Raw genomic sequence first — 18952 nt, forward strand, 5'->3', positions numbered from 1 at the left:
GACGAAACAAAAATATGAAGTATTACTGCTCACAGAATATACGCTTCATTGTCAAGATCATAAATCAGTTCAAGATGCCTATCAATGAAAATAATGGCAAAAAAGTTTGTGTGCTTGTCAAAAAATAATCCAAAATTGTTTCAAAAGTTCACTTGAGTAAGATTTTTGCTGAATTTGCCTAGCTTGCCATAATACTTATTATTAAGCATGACAATTTCAATAATGGCACCTTGTCATCAAACAATAAAAATGTCATAAAATAATGAAAATGAGAACAAATCAAACCAGAGGTAACCCTTACTATGCCAGCTCCAGCTATCCAAATTTAAGGAGCCAAACAGATTTGGAAAATTTGAGATACAACTCTTGCTACTTGCCACCAAAACTCAGGAACCAAACAGATTCAGGTAACAAGCTATATCCCTAACTACCTGAATTTACAATCCAAACTTCCACTATTTATACTTAAGAACCCAGTGGATTCAGACATCTAGGAATGCTTATATTTTATTTTTTCTGTTCTTTGGTTCACTCTTTGTCCAAAAAAACAGGGTTTTATATTCTCATTTCCCCTCTGTGTATCACATTTAGCAATTACCCATGCCATTACATAGTCCTTGTAAACATTATTTTATTGACTAATATCCTCACTGAGGGGATTGCTGTAATTTATATAACTTCTGCTCAATCTCTGAATGTTTATTTGCCCCCATAACTATGACCCAATAAAAATCTCCAAACATCTTTTTCTTTATTTAAAACAAACATTGCTCTGTGTTAAAACTACAGCTAATTATTTTACACATTTTATAATAACACTTTAAATGATTTTTGCAAACTGTAACTTAGTAAAACATTATTTTGATTGTTCTCTGTTCTTATTTCTTTAGGCTCAAAATATAAATCCCAAAAACTCAAAATAAAAATAACTTATTTTAAAATGGTCACATGTAACACAACTAAGCATAAAACCCTTCTCCTAAAGATTTATATTTTAGATTACATATTCTACTTTTAGTTGGTTTCAGTGGGTACCAATTATTTTGCCCCAATCCCTGCGTCTGCTGTCTGTAAAAATGAGATTTAGTAACCAGAAGGTAACAAAAAGATGCACTAATCTTTGCTTTATGAAAAGACTGTTAAAGAACAAAGAAATGTGCCATATTTATTAAACAATTTGGCTCAAAGTAATATTAAACTTACATTCAACATTAGAGTCTCTAAAATGGACAAAAACAGAAGTTTTTCTAAAACTACTAAATGAAATTCCATGTTTCCTTAAAGCATCTCTAAGGAGTATAACATGTGATCTGTTGAGTTTGTGCCTGCTATAACTACCAGGTGTGACCCTTACGATCCACGAATGCTCTTGAGATTGGCGGGGTGGGAGCAAAGGGTGGAACAGTAACCACACATGCATGCACACCCATAAAATGAATTCATGAGCATAAATACTGGGAAAACCACTCATTTCAAAGAGAGAGCAAACAGGAAGAAAAAAATGCCTGACAAAGTGTGTGTCTTATAGGAAAAAGTATAGATTTCACCAATGAATCTTTACTACACATAGTGACCTTTAATTGTTACTAAGAAACTAAGAGAATAACACAACCTTGTGATTGTTACAGGTTTAAGCAGTCACATGATTTTCAAGTAAGACGGAATACACAATTCTTTTGTTCAGAATTCAGCATTCAGAATTCTTTTGTTCTAAATCACCTCAAAAGCCAACCTGCCTATCTTTAAAATATTATTAAAATTAGCCTTGTACAACTTCCCCAGGGTAGGTAGTAGATGTCACACTGTAGGACAATCTATTACTACTTCTTCTCTAGAAAGCTCTTGCTACCCTAAGGGGTATCTCCAGATCTGAGTGTCCAAACGAAATCGCTATTTTTGTGATTTATAAATTATAAATTTTTGAAAAGAACCACTGCTCTGAAGATGGCCTTTGTGCACTTCTACCATAAACAAACACGTTGAGATGTTAATTTTTCCTCTCATTTTTCAGTTTAGACCCTGACTTCATTAAAATCAATGTGAAAAATACTCTGTACTCACTCTGGCATTCTATGAATTGATGAATAAAAGTGCAGTCCCCGCCACTCTTTGAAAGCAAGTGCTCTAATAAAGAAAGAAACACCTTTAAGGATACAGTTTTTGTTGCTGTTTTTGAAAACCAACAGCAAAGGTAGGAAAACCAAAATGTATTAACATGGGTAACTGAATAAGATTAATAAAAGTTTAATATATTTTAATACGAACAGCAGACATATTTTGGAGTTAAAGTTAAATGACTGAAAATTATAATTATATAATCTTAATCTGTACCCCAAATGGTTAGCTTTTAAAGGTGCAGTTTCTATCCAAATAGCTCAAGAAAACCATAGAAATATATTGCTTTAAAAAGCTTCTCCCACTTTTAAAATACATCTTTTTCTATGAGAGCTTAACAAATACCCTTAAATAATTTAAAAATTTTATATTTGTTCTTACTGAATTAATTTTCAAATGACTGTTCTCTAACAGTCCCCCTTCAAAGATATTCATCTTAGTTAAGAGGCAAACAGTAAATACTTTAAGAATACCATAAAATGCCTTAAAATTTTTAAGAAACTGATATAATATTTTAATTTTTCCACTTTCATTTCACTAGTAGTCTTTCCCCTTGAGTCACTTAATCTATACTTCATACACTATCAAATCATTACATTATTATCTCTGCCTAAATGATTAAAATCAATGCCCGTACATTTTAAAATAAGAGCTTGGTAAATCGTTTCGCTCAGGTCAAACAGATATTTTTTTTTTCAATAAGTAAAGAGAATCAAAACCTAACACAGTAGTTTAATAAACGTTTCAGCCCTTTTCTTACAATAAGCTTTATTTACTTTGATTCAAAGAGTTAACTTCTAAATCTGGATAACATCCTTCAAGTACATATTTGTATCTTTCAAAACTACCAAACAGACATTGGAAGTTCAAGTGTTAAAAATATATTCCAACATGATGACTATCTAGAAGGTGTAAAAGCACAAAAACCTGTCAAAGAGGACGAGTCAGTACCACTCTGACTGTAAAAGCTTCTTTTCTCTTCCACCTGGCCTCACCCCTCATCATTTCAACTTTGCTTAAGAGGCAGGCATCTCCCACTCTGATGGCTGGACAACCTCTCTTGACACCCTTACTGATAGCCTTCTTCTTTACCTTCATATTCAAATCTCTCATTATCCTTTATCTACTTACATGGTATGCCGATATATATTTCTATATAAGTATACATACACAGTTATATATAGTTGTAACTACATATAACACATACATATATATAACTACATACAGTTATACAGAAATACAATGAAAAAGAAAAAAAAAAGGCTAACTGCAATAGAAATTAGAAATTTAAAAAAAAAATCTAATAAGTAGCATTTGCCAACTGCAGCCAAGAAATCCAAAACAGGAGTCTTCAGTTGAATAGTAATTACCAAAATAAAAAGTTGTTTACATAAATCCTATGTAAGCTATATAACATTTTCAAAACTCAAACTGTACAATATCACTGTTAAATATGAAAACTCAGTAAAACCAAATTTTAGCCTAACTAAAGGACTTTATAAAACATATTTAAAAATATATATATTTGAAACCAAATTTCAGAGAAGCATCACAAGACTTCAGATGAAATTTATTAATGCAGGACATCCCACCATCACACACCAAGCCAAAAATCAAACTTTTTACCTACTCTGATTTTACTATTGGACTCTACATTAAAATATCTACTATACTAGTTTGGATAAAATGCAAGATTAATATAAAAAGATAAATATACATGTGACTTTCACAAAGGTTATTTCCTAAGATACATGAGAGAAAAGTCTTTCAGGTAGTACATGTAAAGGATTTGGATCATGACACTTTTAACACTTCATTACTTGAATTCAGGCCCTTGGGAATTTCACTTTGCAAAAAACTATAAAAGATGTCACTGATAATCCAAACCAAGAATCAAGAATCAGATACTGAAAGTGCCGGGGCGGGGGAGGGGGTGTGTCCTATGATACCAAATAGAGCTGTAGGAATGTAAAGAAAAAGCAGATACAGAAACATAATAGAGAATCATGACACTTAAAATGTGTTTTATTTATACATGAGTTACCTATGGGTTTTGATTTTTTATACCTGTGTTGTCCAATACAGTAGCCATTAGCCACATGTGGCCACTGAGCCCTTAAAAAGTTGTTAGTTTGAATTGAGATGTGTTGTCAGTGTAAATTAAATATATACTGATTTCAAAGACTTACTAAGGAAAAAAGAATGTGAAATCCTCATTTGTAATCTTTTAATATTGATTACATATTGAAATAATATTTTGGATATAGTGGGTTAAAGTAAATATATTATTAAATACATTATTAAAAATTTACCTATTTCTTTTTATAATTTTAATGTGGCTACCAGAAAATTTTAAATTATGTGTGTGGCTCTCAGAATAGTTCTATTAGACAGAGCTTTTCTATACCTTCTAAGATATATTTAAAATATGCTTATAACATTTTAAAAATTACAGTACAAAACTGTGCTTATAGCAGCTACTTTAGATTTAAGTAATCTCAAAAATGGGATTTAGTGGAGAAGTATTATTAATCTTAATTTCTCCAGACATTTTTGAAATATTCTCTTACAACCATACTTGGTTCTCACTCTATTTAAAGAGTAGTTTTAGTTAAAATCATATCTGATAGCACATTATGATTGTGGACTTTGGCAATATTTGAATACTTGATAATTGGTTTCTTACTATATCATAAATGATTCAGAATAGACCTATCTTATTCCAAAATCCACTTTGTAACTAAATCCAGTGTATGAATCTTTTGTGCATATCCAGATATTTACTACTCAGTTTCTTTAAAGACATTCTATTAGTCACTCTCACACTACTCAATTTAGCACTACCAAAAAAACAAATACCAGCAAGGGGAAAATAATCATAGCAAGGAGCACCCTAAAGTGTCCGAAATATCTTATTCAGTGTTTTTTTTTTTTGGGGGGGGGTGCTGCATTGGGTCTTTGCTGCTGCCCTCAGGTTTTCTCTAGTTGCAGTGAGCGGGAGCTACTCTTCGTTGCAGTGCACGGGTTTCTCATCGCAGTGGCTTCTCTTGTTGTGGAGCATGGGCTCTAGGCATGGGCTTCAGTAGTTGCAGCACGTGGGCTCAGTAGTTGTGGTGCACGGGTTTAGTTGCTCCGTGGCATGTGGGATCTTCCAGGACCAGGGATCTAATCCGTGTCCCCTGTATTGGCAGGCAGATTCTTAACCACTGCACCACCAGGGAAGTCCCCTTATTCAGTTTTAAATCAAGGAGCTGTCTACAACTATTCTCATCTTAATCAACTGGAATTGGCAAAAAATTTTAAGCAGTAATTTGACAATTCTAAATAGTATAAAGATGGTTCAATGTATATAAAAAGATTTTTTTTTTTTAAATAAATATATTTATTATTTATTTTTGGCTGCATTGGGTCTTTGTCGCCGTGCAGGCTTTCTCTAGTTGCCGCGAGCCGGGGCTACTCTTCATTGTGGTGCGCAGGCTTCTCATTGTGGTGGCTTCTCTTCTTGCGGAGCACAGGCTCTAGGAGCACGGGCTTAGTTGCTCCGCGGCATGCGGGATCTTCCCGGGTCAGGGCTCGAGCCCGTGTCCCCTGCATTGGCAGGTGGATTATTAACCACTGTGCCACCAGGGAAGTCCCCTTATTCAGTTTTAAATCAAGGAGCTGTCTACAACTATTCTCATATAAATCAACTGGAATTGGCAAAAAATTTTAAGCAGTAATTTGACAATTCTAAATAGTATAAAGATGGGTCAGTGTATATAAAAAGATTCTTAACTGAAGGAATAGAATGTTCCCAGCTCGAGTTAACACTAACATTATCCATGAATACATGCTCAAGTCAAAAGGGTGATGGATTTGAATAAGAAGTGTACATGCCAGAAAGAGAAAACAGGGCAAAATAATGACAAGAGAAAAATATAAATTCATTTAAGAATGAGAAGCTTTTAGAAGATGAGGATTAAGTCTTTTTACATGTTTGCTAAATATACTTCAGTAATAGTGGTGCAATGAATATAAACTACACCTTTAAAAAGTCTCAAATTGAAACTCAAACTGAAATTTTAAAATGTCAATGTACTTCACAAAACATACATAAAATAGTCAAATAACAATGATTAATGAAACATTTTTAAAATTTAGAGTTTCAAGATTTGTTATATACAGAGTATTTAGCTCTTGACCTTGTGGCTCACATATACATGATTACCTGAGCCTATTATCCAGTTCTTGATTAAAAACCAACCAACCAAACTGAATCAAAACAAACCAAAAAAGCACCTCCTAACTTTATCAGAGTTTGGTTGCTGCCCAAGAACTATAAAGATATCCCCTGATACATGGAAAAAGTATTTAGTAAGAAATTCTTGGGTATCGACCTTGATGTCTTCCACCAACTTCTGTATAAAAACTGAGTTGAGAGGCACATATATTTGTAAACACAGAAAACAGTTTTATTCATTTTGTACTCTAAGCAACCAATGCAGAATTTGGCATATAGTTGGTGCTCAATTAATGCTGGGTGAATGGGGTGGGGAGGAGGAATCTTCATGACTGAAGGAATATAGAAACCATTGAGTAGAAACCCCATGTTGCAGTAAGAAAACCAACAGAGGCTGTACATTTTTGGCAAGAGATAACCCAAGCTATCCAGAAAGAAGGGTCATGTATCAAGAACAAATAAAGAATTTTTCAGATGGCAGAAATGACTGACCCTGTTATCTCTGATTGATGAAACAGACGGATAAAGAGAGCAATTTCTATGACATGTCCAAAGGCTCACTGGCCTCTGAAGTAAACTCTTGGCCAGGAAGGGGGCAGGGGGTGCACAAACATTAAAAAATGGCGGCCAATTATCCCCAGGAAGCGGTATTTGATGGAAGAAACTGGTAGTATCGTCTTTGAAAATATAGTGGGGGAAAAAGGCTATACTATGTTATATAAGCCAGTACTAAAGTTGAACATTATCATTTTCTTGTCATTTGAATAATTGAAATTTCCATATAACAAGGGATATCTAACCATAGATCACAGAATTAAGAATTACAAAATAAAGGGAAGCTTGATTTTTAAAAGATGGGATTTAATAGTCAATGAGCAGCATGCTTTTCATTCCAAACGCTTAAAACCTAAAAACCCTGACTTCTCTATCCTCCTTAAATAGTAAAAGGATATCATGAAAGAAAAATATTTAAGTTTTTTACACTACCTTTTTCTGTGCTCCCATTTATTTTAGGTAAGAAGTCATCAACTTGTATCCCTAGGATTAAGACAGTGTATCATTGCCTGATCAAAGAAAGTATTATTTAAAACTGGTCTCAAGTGTAACCATGGCATTTTGTATCCCTACTTACATTAAGACTGATAGAACACTTTAAATTTATTTTTACAAGAAGGGTTCAACTTGCCATTTTCTATCATCTCAGAGAAAACCTACAACTGCTTAGTAAGCTGCCAGTGAACCTCAAAAGAAAAAGGATCCTGCTGTTGATGTGTTTTTCTTATTTAAATATCTCTAAGCAGACCGTCTCAGAGGTAGAAATTTCATTCATCTCAAGGACTAAACAATGGTGCCCACTGGTGGCAATCAAGCATATTTTTAAAGGAAATTTTCTGAAAGAGGGTAGATACTTTACACCTAATATGTAAAACACCCTTCTTAAAGAAATAAGTACCCAATGTGAGATAGTAAACATCAAAAATTTAATAATAAAAATTCAGCTTTAAGTAAGAAATTTGGTGACACCTACCTAAGCTGCTGCATTCTTTAAGAGTTTTCTCTTGAAGATGTTCTAACCGTACTGTAAATAAAAGTCCAAGAAAAAGATATTTCACAGATAAAAAGAAAAAATCAAATCAAATCAATTTCTGGATTACCTAACTTACCTTGTAAAGCTGTTAGCCTTTCATTGGTGAAGTCATTATCAGCTTGCAAAGCTTCTATTTTTGCCTGGAGCTCCTGTTCTTTTTCTTCCATTTCATCTATTTTATGTTGTAATTCTTTTTTCTCAGCTTGTCCCTTCTGTTGGATTTCCTCTTGTTTTCCCTCTGCTACCTGTTGAAAAAGAAAAAGAAAATTCAGCTGTTTTAATAAAATCGAACCTTGATTTAAGAGGTCTAAAGCAGGACTGCTTATAATTCACATAAACTTCTAAAGAGAATATTCTATATTATAGAACATATCTGTAAATGTCAAAATGATGTCAAAAGTGATATGCACTGTGTCATGCCTTCATATCACCTAGGAGAGAAAAACTTGTAGCAAGCAAGCAAACTCAATACATACGGAGATTATAGGGGTCAAAATGAAAAACACATTTTTGAAGAGGGAAATAAGGTTTTCCCTGAAATTACTATTGTTCCAATTAGTTTGTAAGTTCTAAAATGTAACTTATTCTGAAATTTTAAACAAAATTACCTTTAGCTAAAGGAATGATGATTACAAGCACTTTTTTAAATGACCTCTTTTTAACAAGTCCAATATTTAAAGCTATTATAGGTTAACCAATCACACAAAGGGGAGGTACGCTCTGGTCTTCTCTAACAAATGTGTATCTTCTAGCCACTCAATCCATGGTTTGAATTATATAAAGATGCGTCTTCACAAACTCAGTTCTAACATTTTACAGCAGTAGTCCCCAACCTTTTTTTTTAAAAAAAAAGCATTTTAAAAAATTTATTTATTTTTATTATTAATTAATTAATTTATTTTTGGTTGCACCGGGTCTTATTTGCAGCACGTGTGCTCCTTAGTTGCGGCCATGGGCTCCTTAATTGTGGCATGCAAACTCTTAGTTGTGGCATGCATGTGGGATCTAGTTCCCTGACCAGGGATCGAACCTGCGTCCCCTGCATTGGAAGGTGGATTCTTAACACCACTGTGCCACCAGGGAAGTCCCAGTCCCCAACCTTTTTGGCACCAGGGACCAGTTTTGTGGAAGACCATTTTTCAACAGATGGGGGGGATAGGGATGGTTCAGGTGGTAATGTGAGCGATGGGGGGGATGGTTCAGGTGGTAATGTGAGCGATGGGGAGCGGTAGATGAAGTTTCGCTCACTCGCTCGCCCACCACTCATCTCCTGCTGTGCCGCCCGGTTCCTAACAGGCCGCGGACCATTAGTGGTCTGCGGTCCGCGGGTTGGGGACCCCTGTTTTACAGGACCAACTTGGCATTACCTATGGTCTGGTCTGTCCTCATCCTAAATGTCCTACAGCTACAAGGAGATGCAGCTGAAGCAAAGCCAATGGCCTCCTTGGAAGGAATCACTCCAAGGTTCCCTCTGGGCTTGTACTAGCACTAACATAGCTGGGCCCTGATTTTGGGACACCCGAAAGATAAGCAGATTCCAGTTTTTCAAAAGTCTAAAATAAATATCTTGGGTTTTGCCGACTCTCATCTATTTCCTGTTACATATTTTAAAATGCCTATTATGAAGTACTATTTATTTCCATCCAAAGGAAATATATCAGCTTTTACAAACTTTCAGTTATCTGTGGTAAGGGTGTTTGGGCTAAATGGCACCTGATTTTTACTATAACTTTAAACCATTACCAAATTTTACATCAACAACTATTCAGCAATAACTAACTCTTAAGCTATCCAGTGTATTAGGGACGATTAATTTACATACTTCTAGGTTGAGAAATACCTACCTTTAATTTATCAGATAAATCTTTAATCTCATTAACTGCTCCATTATATTTATTGGCTAATTCTCTTAATTCTTCCTGAGTCCGTTCATTCATTTCTTTCAGGTGGGTACATTCATCTTCAGTATTACTCAGACTTCGCTGTAATTCAAATTTACAGGCAATTGATTTAGCATAAATGCACATTCTAAATTCAATTTATAGAAAGTCTAACTCTATGGGCTGTTCTAAATCAGCATCTACCTTGGACTTTATATAAAGCTGAGTTAAGTAACATAAGAATTTCAATTTACTTCAGGTACATGCTAAAACAGAAAATACCAAGAATTTGGAAAAACAAAAAACAGGGGGAGGGAGAAAAGGACAATACTTTATATAATTACACTTTTTAAAGGCCATTGGTTATGAGTTTTAGCCTTGAAAATATTTTAAGCCTATCAATTCCTGAAAGCAAGTTTAATAATGTGCACAGAATCAATTTAATAAAATTAGAAGACAATTAGCAATTTTCTTTCCTTGCATGTCATATTAATGACATGACAGTGAATCAGTCACTTTGGGATGGGGCTATTATAGAAACTATCCTTATATTAAAATATGTTTACTACTTAGCTTACAATGGACATTTTAACTAAATCCAGTAACATGTAACTTCTGTGGTAATTTTCCAGTAGTTCAAAAGAATAACCCATATTATCAATTATGTTGTTTTAAAGCAATGAGAATCACACTTTGATTATTCCTAAAAGACCTAGAAAGGACCTCAGAGATAATTTCCCCTGTGAACCTCCAAACAGGCACAATTTTCCTCTCTGGAGGATGGGTAAAGTAAGAATAGCGGTGTTGCTCTCTACCTTACACTGACTATCCTCAACTGCAAGAAAAACAAAACTATGTGAAATGAGATCAATTCCCTGGCACATATCGTGGTCCATTGTGTGGAGGCTGAATCCTAACCGAAGTGCAAATAGTAAAATTCCCTGGTTAGGCTTTTATTTCCTCAACCACTGACTAGAGACCATAAGCACCAGAACTCACAGGGTTATGTTGAGAATTCCTGACAATGAAAACAGCACACTGCTCCTTCCCACCAGACAGACAGGAAAAATTTTCTAGCTATATAATAATACCCAAGTTTGAAATGTCCTGAAATGCTAGCACTTTTAGGCTAAAATTTTAAAATCATAGTACTATTTAGTATTTGTTAAATTTAAATACCTCAACTTCTGAAAGTTTTCTAACCACTTCAATTTTCTCCTGAAGAACCCGCCTCAGGGACTCTTTGGCTGTCGTCTCATAGTTGTGTTTATCCTCCTGTAATGCTATAAGTTCCTTCCGTAAACTATCTTCTGTTTGATTCTAGGATTAAAAAATATTTATAATTACAGCCAAGTTATTTTTTTAAAGTATTTACCATTTGAAAAAAACAACACATTGTGATGCTCTTTGAGTTCCATATTAAGGTACCTCCAAACACAAATTATGTTGACTCTGTATTAATTGAAGCTGTATTTAAAAGCTGCATTAATAAATTATGCCTTCACAAATATACTAATCACACTTCCAACAGAAAAAAAAAGGTCGAAATAAACTGAAAATTTCTCTCAAGTATACAAAATGAATGAACTCTTCTACTTGCCATATTCTCTGAAAGCCACAACATTTACATTTATGGGCAAAAATAATCTCTTACCTCTAAAGGGGCCAAGCGTTTTAAAATAATAACTAAACCAAAAGGAATAACAGCACCCTGAGGAAAAAGCTGATTCCACGGCTAAGGCAGGAAAATGTACAAGATGAGTCTGGACTATCTTGTCTGATATGACAGCAGGAAGCTATCAAAGTCTACCAGGGTTCTACCAAAAGAACTCAGGTGCCAACCTGAAGAAGTTCCCATAGACCAAAGGTGGGATAACTGGGAATCAATAAGGAAAACAAATGAAATAGGTTTATACACATGAAATATATTTAAATCTAAGTTGGGGGAAAAAAAAGACTTCATTGGTCATTCTTTGGTGGATGAAAAGGAACCAAACCATTATTTTGAAATCCAGTAAATAAAGGGAGAAAATCATTTATCCTGCTTTGCCTAAAGAAAATGTATCTCAGGATAACAAAATGGTTTATGCAGGGAAGTTTCTCTTTATAGAAGTAACTCAGCTAGTAAATGAAGGAAAGATAGAATTACAACATCACCATTTTTGCAACCCTTAATAAAAGAATGGATCTAGGAAAGGATAATCAAAGACTGCTAATATCTCAAAAAGAAAGACAACTAGACACTATGGTGCTTCCTGGTGAAAGTACACAATATTATCCACGAAGTGTTGTTGAAAGAAAAAAAATTTGAGCCTACATCAGAGTTGATCTAAATCTCTAGATCAAACTACGAATTTATGGTGTGGAAGGAGGAGCTAGAAGAATGTTTAAATATCAATCCAGATTGAGGGAAATTATACAGAACAAATGACCCAGTTTCTCCAACAAATATCAACTATGATAGAAAAAAGAGAGAGCTGTACATAGGTATTCACTATACAGTTCTTTCCATTTACATGTATGTCTGAAATTTCCCATAATGATAGAAGATTAAAAAGAATGGTGAAAATGTATAAACGTTTTTGCATGTATTCAAAATGACAGTCAAAGACATGAAGCCACATAAAAAAACTATGCATTCTTCTTTATGTACTTGAGATTAATACTTACTTTGGAGCAAGCCTGTAATTGGTTTCCCATAACCTCTAACCGTGATAAGAGTCTATCTTCATCTATTAAAGCCTGTTGAAGAAAAATTAAATATCAATAAAATCCCAGAGTAATAAAAAAAATATATCAAAAAGGTTGCTACTGCCAGAAAAGATCTAAAATCATAACGTTGACCAACATCCACTGTAAAATGCTAAATTTTCATTATTTGTTCATTAGGAAATAACTCTGCCTTTGCTTGCCACAAAATTTTAGTTTTAGCTTAATCAACAGCTAAGGGATATTAAACTGTGCTTAAATGCTTCTTGAATATAAAGACAACTGGAATACCTGCCAACTGGTATCTGAAGCCTCTTGGGTGATGGCTAGTAGCCGCTGAAGCGTGGCTAACTTCTGTTCCAACATCTGTTCCCGATGTAAGGCTTCCTAATATTATAAATCACAAAAGAAATTCTAATAAACTCAGCATGATACCTTTGAAGAGTAATCAATTTTTAGCACATTCTGAAAATATTCTCATATTACATCCCACAGTGTATCTTACTTTCAAATCTGATAAATCTACTTTGTGAAATATATTTAGGCCACATCATTATAGCCTCATTTGTTGAGCTGTAAGGAGTGTTATTAGGGGTGCTCTAGCTGCAACTTCCCCTATAACAAAAAACAGGTCATCTGTTTTTGTTTTTTTACTTGTAATTAATAAGAGTTTAAAAAACCAAAAACCTAGAGTAGAAAATTTGACAAATGTTTTAACCCTACATTTTATATATACACATTTAAAAGATATATATGTGTGTGTGTGTGTGTATATATGTGTGTGTGTGTGTGTGTGTATATATATGTATATATATATATATATAGTGAGAGAGAGAGGGCGAGGTGAGAACAAACTCATTCCAAACTAAATCCAAACAATCTGGTTAGCAGCAAAGATACTTCCTAATGGCTTAGCTACATCAGTAGACATCTACAAAAGAAATAACTTTTAATTTTTCATTTTAAAAATGTTATATAAACACAGTGTTATATATATATAAAAAGAGAGAGACTGCTTTATTCTCACAGTCTACTCCATTTTCAGGTGTTCTAATTCCCCCTGTGACTGTAAAACACTTAGCCGTAGTCGAATATGCCAAATATAAGTAAGAGTCCACCCAGTGTTAGTTCAATGTAATTAAGGGGTCAAGGAGTTATATAACTATTTGGTAGCTCCAAAGTAATATTTTTACAGAGAAAGACACTGGCAAGCAAAGCCTTATCTCTAGGTCACTTGTTAAAATTTGATAGCTGTTTAGAGGGTCTCCATCACTGGAAGTCAAGGTGAAAATGCTCACACAGCATTCAGTTGCGGTTTTGGCACATCTTTAAATTCACTTTCTTCTATTTCTGTCATTATCCAAAGAAAAACATTTACTACCATAATACCTCTGAGGCACCTCAACTGAGAAGTATATACTCCAAACACAGTATTTGAGGTTTAAAGCATTCATTTGTTGCTCTCCACATCCTTGATAAATAATGAGGGAAAATTTGGTCTAATTAGAGTTAGAGGTACTGCTTTTTTTAAAAAAAATAAATTTATTTATTTTATTTATTTATTATTTTTGGCTGCGCTGGGTCTTAGTTGCTGCGCACGGGCTTGCAATTCTTCGTTACAGTGTGCGGGCTTCTCACTGTGGTGGCTTCTCTTGTTGCGGAGCACAGGCTCTAGGCGCGCAGGCTTCAGTAGTTGTGGCTCGCGGGCTTCAGTAGTTGTGGCTCGTGGGCTCTAGAGCGCAGGCTCAGTAGTTGTGGTGCACGGGCTTAGTTGCTCCACGGCATGTGGGATCTTCCCGGACCAGGGCTCGAACCCGTGTCCCCTGCATTGGCAGGCGGATTCTTAACCGCTGCGCCACCAGGGAAGCCCCAGAGGTACTGCTTTTTAATATAACTCTAAAAGTACAGATTAAGGAATCTAATAAAAGTCATTCTGCCTCAGAACACACATTAAAACACAGCTTACACTTAAAAGGGACTAGGTGCCAAGTTTATTTTAAACTTCTAAAACATTCCTAATAGTCAGGAAGTTACACTAATGCTGCAAAAAGTTTTACTTAAAAACAAAACCACCAAACAACCACTACTTCCACTAGATGGTGTAATTTCTCCTTTTTTACTCAATTCCATTTAGAGTTTCATAACTCCATGAACCACATCCTAACAGAAATCTAACACTTCCAGGAACGGGCTTTTAGTTCTAAGGCATGAAATGCATCTATTTCAGTTTTTATTCAAAAGGTTTACAACTTATATTAGAACTTCAGCAATTCAAAAAGACGGATACAGAAAAGACAATCCAGTATAATTTTCCCTCAAAGAATTAGAAAAAGAACAGTGAAAGATTATGCCATTATGAATATTCAAAGAACTGACAAGAAAGTTGGAAAGAGTACTGGAGTGAGTCAGAACATTAGATTCACAGTCCACGATGACTAGTAACTGTAGTATATAGCCCTGGGAAATCATTTTACCACATTTCTCATATGAAAAGTGAAGGTTAGACCAGATTAATCTCAAAGTTTTCTTCTACCTCTAAAAATAAGAGAGACTAGGCTTCCCTGGTGGCGCAGTGGTTGAGAATCCGCCTGCCAACGCAGGGGACACGGGTTCGAGCCCTGGTCCGGGAAGATCCCACATGCCGCGGAGCAACTAAGCCCATGCACCACAACGACTGAGTCCACGCGCCACAACTACTGAGCCTGCGTGCCACAACTACTAGCGCCCGTGCGCCTAGAGTCCATGCTCTGCAACAAGAGAAGCCACCGCAATGAGAAGCCCGCGCACCACAATGAAGAGCAGCCCCCGCTCACTGCAACCAGAGAAAGCCCACACACAGCAATGAAGACCCAATGCAGCCAAAAATAAATAAATAAAATAAATAAATTTTTTAAAAAATGAGAGATCTAGGTTAATTAGTGTGACTTCCTACTGAATGGTAAACAACTACTAACATTTACAGCATACGCTCTATGTGCCAGGCACTGTTCTAAGTGCTTTACATGTATTAATTCTTTTTTTTGTTTGTTTTGTTTTGAATATTTATTTATTTGCGCTGGGTCTTAGTTGTGGCACACAGGGATCTTCGTTGCGGCATGTGGGATCTAGTTCCCTGACCTGGGCCTCCTGCATTGGGAGCTCGGAGTCTTAACCACTGGACCACCAGGGAAGTCCCTTGCAGCTTGTGGGATTTCAGTTCCCCAAGCAGGGATCAAACCCGGGCCCTCGGCAGTGAAATCACCGAGTGCTAACCACTGGACTGCCAGGGAATTCCCTGCATTAATTCATTTATTCTTTACAGTTCTGTGAGGTAAGTGCTATTATTATACACATATCATAGATGAGGAAAATGAGGCACAAACAACTTTCCCAACAGGTCAGAAGTTAAAGCCAAAGATCAAATCCAGGGAATTCTGGCTAGAGTCTACCTACGTTCGTAAATACTCTACTAAACTGCAAGCGTGTAAAACCACTTTTCAATCCACCATCACATTATGCCCAGTGGAATATAAGATCTGATTAATACGTTGATAATTTTCACAGATGTGTACATTCTTAACTGAGGTAGAACTGCTCTTAGTGATTGACCTATAAAAGAATGTAGGGACACAGGATCACTGGTTTGGTCCTACCATTTTAAACAAAAAGCAACTGAAGACCTACATATGTAAACTGACTCACCCAAGGTCACAGAACTCATTGAGTAGGAGCCAAGATAAAAACCTCAATCTCTAAACTCCTGATTCAGGGTTTTCCTTAATCATGCTCCCTCACTAGAATAATAAGAACCATAATCCGGTCTAAATCTACCAAACTCAGAAAAAAAAAAAAAAAAAAAAAGAAAGAACAACCACTTGTTTTCTTTTTAGAGATCTGTATGGCTCTTTAAATACGGCATTAACTTCTTCAGGAGCCCATTCTAAGTATCTGCCCTACCAAGAGATCTTTCTACAGATTGAGCAGCACAGAACAGTAGTTAAGGGAGAGACTCTGAGGTCTGACTTGTCTAGGTTCAAATCCCAGCTCAACCACAGAACTTGGTGTGTGATATTGTGCAAACTATTTAAACTTCGTGTCCCTCAGTTACTCCAACTATAAAAATGGGAATAAAATATGTACCTCACAGGAATTTTGTGAGGATTAAATGAATTAATATAGGTAAAGTGCTAAAGTCTGCTAGAGTCTGGCATATAGTAAGTGCTACATAATTATTTGCTATTAATAGTTAATATTTTAATAGTTCATATTATTTGCTATTATAGCTATTAATAGCAACCAAAATCTCTCCGGATTTAATTTTATTTAAAAGTCACCTTTGGGGCTTCCCTGGTGGCGCAGTGGTTGAGCGTCTGCCTGCCAATGCAGGGGACACGAGTTCGAGCCCTGGTCCGGGAGGATCCCACATGCCGCGGAGCAACTAGGCCCGTGAGCCACAACTACTGAGCCTGCGCGTCTGGAGCCTGTGCTCCACAACAAGAGAGGCCGCGACAGTGAGAGGCCCACGCACGGTGATGAAGAGTGGCCCCCGCTCACCACAACTAGAGAAAGCCCTCGCACAGAAACGAAGACCCAACACAGCCAAAAATTAAATAAATAAATAAATAAATAAATTAATTAATTAATTTTAAAAAAAGACACTGCTTTAAAAAAAAAAAAAAAGTCACCTTTGGACAAAGAACAACTGTGGAACTTCCTCATATGTGAAGAAAAAAACTTCTCTTGTACAGAACCTTATCTTCTCTAGACTTAACAATCCGGATTTTTTAAATCCTTTTTTTTTTATAAAACCTATTTTTTTTTTTTGTACTTCAAAAAGATATTTCTTTTGTACTTGTATCCAGCCAGTATTTCTTTAGCCTATATTTGTGAACTAGCAAAATCAAATCTAAGTTCTGCTTTTAAAGACTAAGAATTCTCAAGATTTATTTTACCTGAAGATACTGAGAAAGCTGGAATAGTTCCTGAGAGTACATACTTGGAGTGTTAGCAGCAACCTAGAAACAAAATGACACACCATTGGCAGTCACACAAAATATTTGCAGAAGACATTAAAGCCAAATCAAGTCCTTGCAATGCCTATTTACTGAACTATGCAAAATAAAAATTATTTTTCAAATGAACGATTTCCTTTAGTTTTCAAAATATTTCTGCTCCATGTCTAGAATTTATAAATGGTATTGTATTATGCTGATCAGTTTGAGATTTACAAGCAGGATGGTGCAACAGGTGCTACCCATGAAAACATTCCTTGATAAACCAAATCACAAACTTAGGGCACAAAGGCAATACAGCCTTTTCTTTACCCAGAAATAATACCTGCTAAATCAACAGATCTACATTTTTCCCCTTTAAAATTCATTGTCAAATAGTTCTTCAATATGTCAACAAGTCACAATTCGTTTAGAAGTAGCCATCTTCAAAATGATATTTGTATGTGGGCGCGTGGGGAGAAGCAGGACACGAAATACAATACTTTGTCCAATGGCCAGAGGCAATGAAAAAAGGTCTGTCTTTTTTTTTTTTCCCTTTAAACTGTAGGTAGGTTTTAAGAAGAAAAAGATGGGAAATAATGGTGTTTAAACATCAAAGTCACAGCCAAAATGCTTAGAACTCAAGAGTATTGGAAGAAGTAACTTCTATAAAGGGTTTCTCCTGGGTGTGGAATATAGAACCACAGAATTATTTAAAAAAAAAAAAAAGGCACTAACAGGTTGCTGTATCATTCATTTATCCATATTCTCAACACTACCCAAGCCTTATATGTTAACTTATTAGTGATGTTAACAGCATCATTCCTTATTAAGCTCAGAAAGTCTATTTTTACTAATATGCTAAGTAGAAGACCGACAGGTGGCATTATTTTTTTAAAAGTTAGTCCTAAATCAGCAAGGCCATTATTTACGTCTGAAATGACTCTTGGTATTGCTGAAGTTGATGATTAACCACTTTTACTTCTAAAAAAGGAATCTAACAGTGAACTTCAGTTTCAGGTAGGCTTTCATTCTTTATCCAGATGGAAGGAAAAAAAAGTAAAATGTTTTTTCCCAATAGTTTAGTTACTTTACTAAGAAAACTCAACATACACTTTAATGCCAAAAGATACAAGAGATCTTTTTTTTTTTTTTTGCTACCTAGCAATGATATCTACAGTTTAATACACCATTATTTCTGAACAAAAGAAAAATATTTTCTAACAAGTAATTACTGCAAAGTTTCTGTCCAAATCAAGTTAAAACTGATCTTCAAGAACAATTAAAGAGGAATTTCTGTAAGCCCACATTTCTGTGTTATTTCCATGTGTAGGTATATTTTGAGTAAATTATCTGGGTGCAAAGCTTTAATAAATATTTCTAGACAGAAATGTATTATAGAATAAAAAGTAGTAACTAACACTTCTTACCTATGGCTAGGCACAAAACAAATGCTTCTAGTCTAAAGTCT

General features: G+C 35.2%; 1 protein-coding gene across 38 annotated transcripts in view; it reads right to left on the minus strand.

The window, feature by feature from the left end:
* The window catches only part of SLMAP (sarcolemma associated protein), a 149499-nt gene that overhangs the window by 46789 nt on the left and 83758 nt on the right, over positions 1-18952 (minus strand). For 7 of the 38 annotated variants that reach the window (XM_068557012.1, XM_068557006.1, XM_068556981.1 and 4 more), the window contains exons 5-13: positions 17443-17505; positions 12803-12898; positions 12473-12544; positions 10982-11122; positions 9763-9904; positions 7999-8163; positions 7863-7913; positions 7322-7372; positions 2062-2124 (exon numbers count right to left, since the gene is read on the minus strand). In XM_068557012.1, coding sequence (XP_068413113.1) covers positions 2062-2124; positions 7322-7372; positions 7863-7913; positions 7999-8163; positions 9763-9904; positions 10982-11122; positions 12473-12544; positions 12803-12898; positions 17443-17505 — 844 coding nt within the window. The remainder of the gene's footprint in view (positions 1-2061; positions 2125-7321; positions 7373-7862; positions 7914-7998; positions 8164-9762; positions 9905-10981; positions 11123-12472; positions 12545-12802; positions 12899-17442; positions 17506-18952) is intronic. The other 31 variants (XM_068557014.1, XM_068557008.1, XM_068557001.1 and 28 more) reach the window with 7 other exon arrangements.

Source organism: Eschrichtius robustus, chromosome 12, assembly GCF_028021215.1.
Source record: "Eschrichtius robustus isolate mEscRob2 chromosome 12, mEscRob2.pri, whole genome shotgun sequence".
In the NCBI taxonomy this organism is placed as follows: Eukaryota; Metazoa; Chordata; class Mammalia; order Artiodactyla; family Eschrichtiidae; genus Eschrichtius; species Eschrichtius robustus.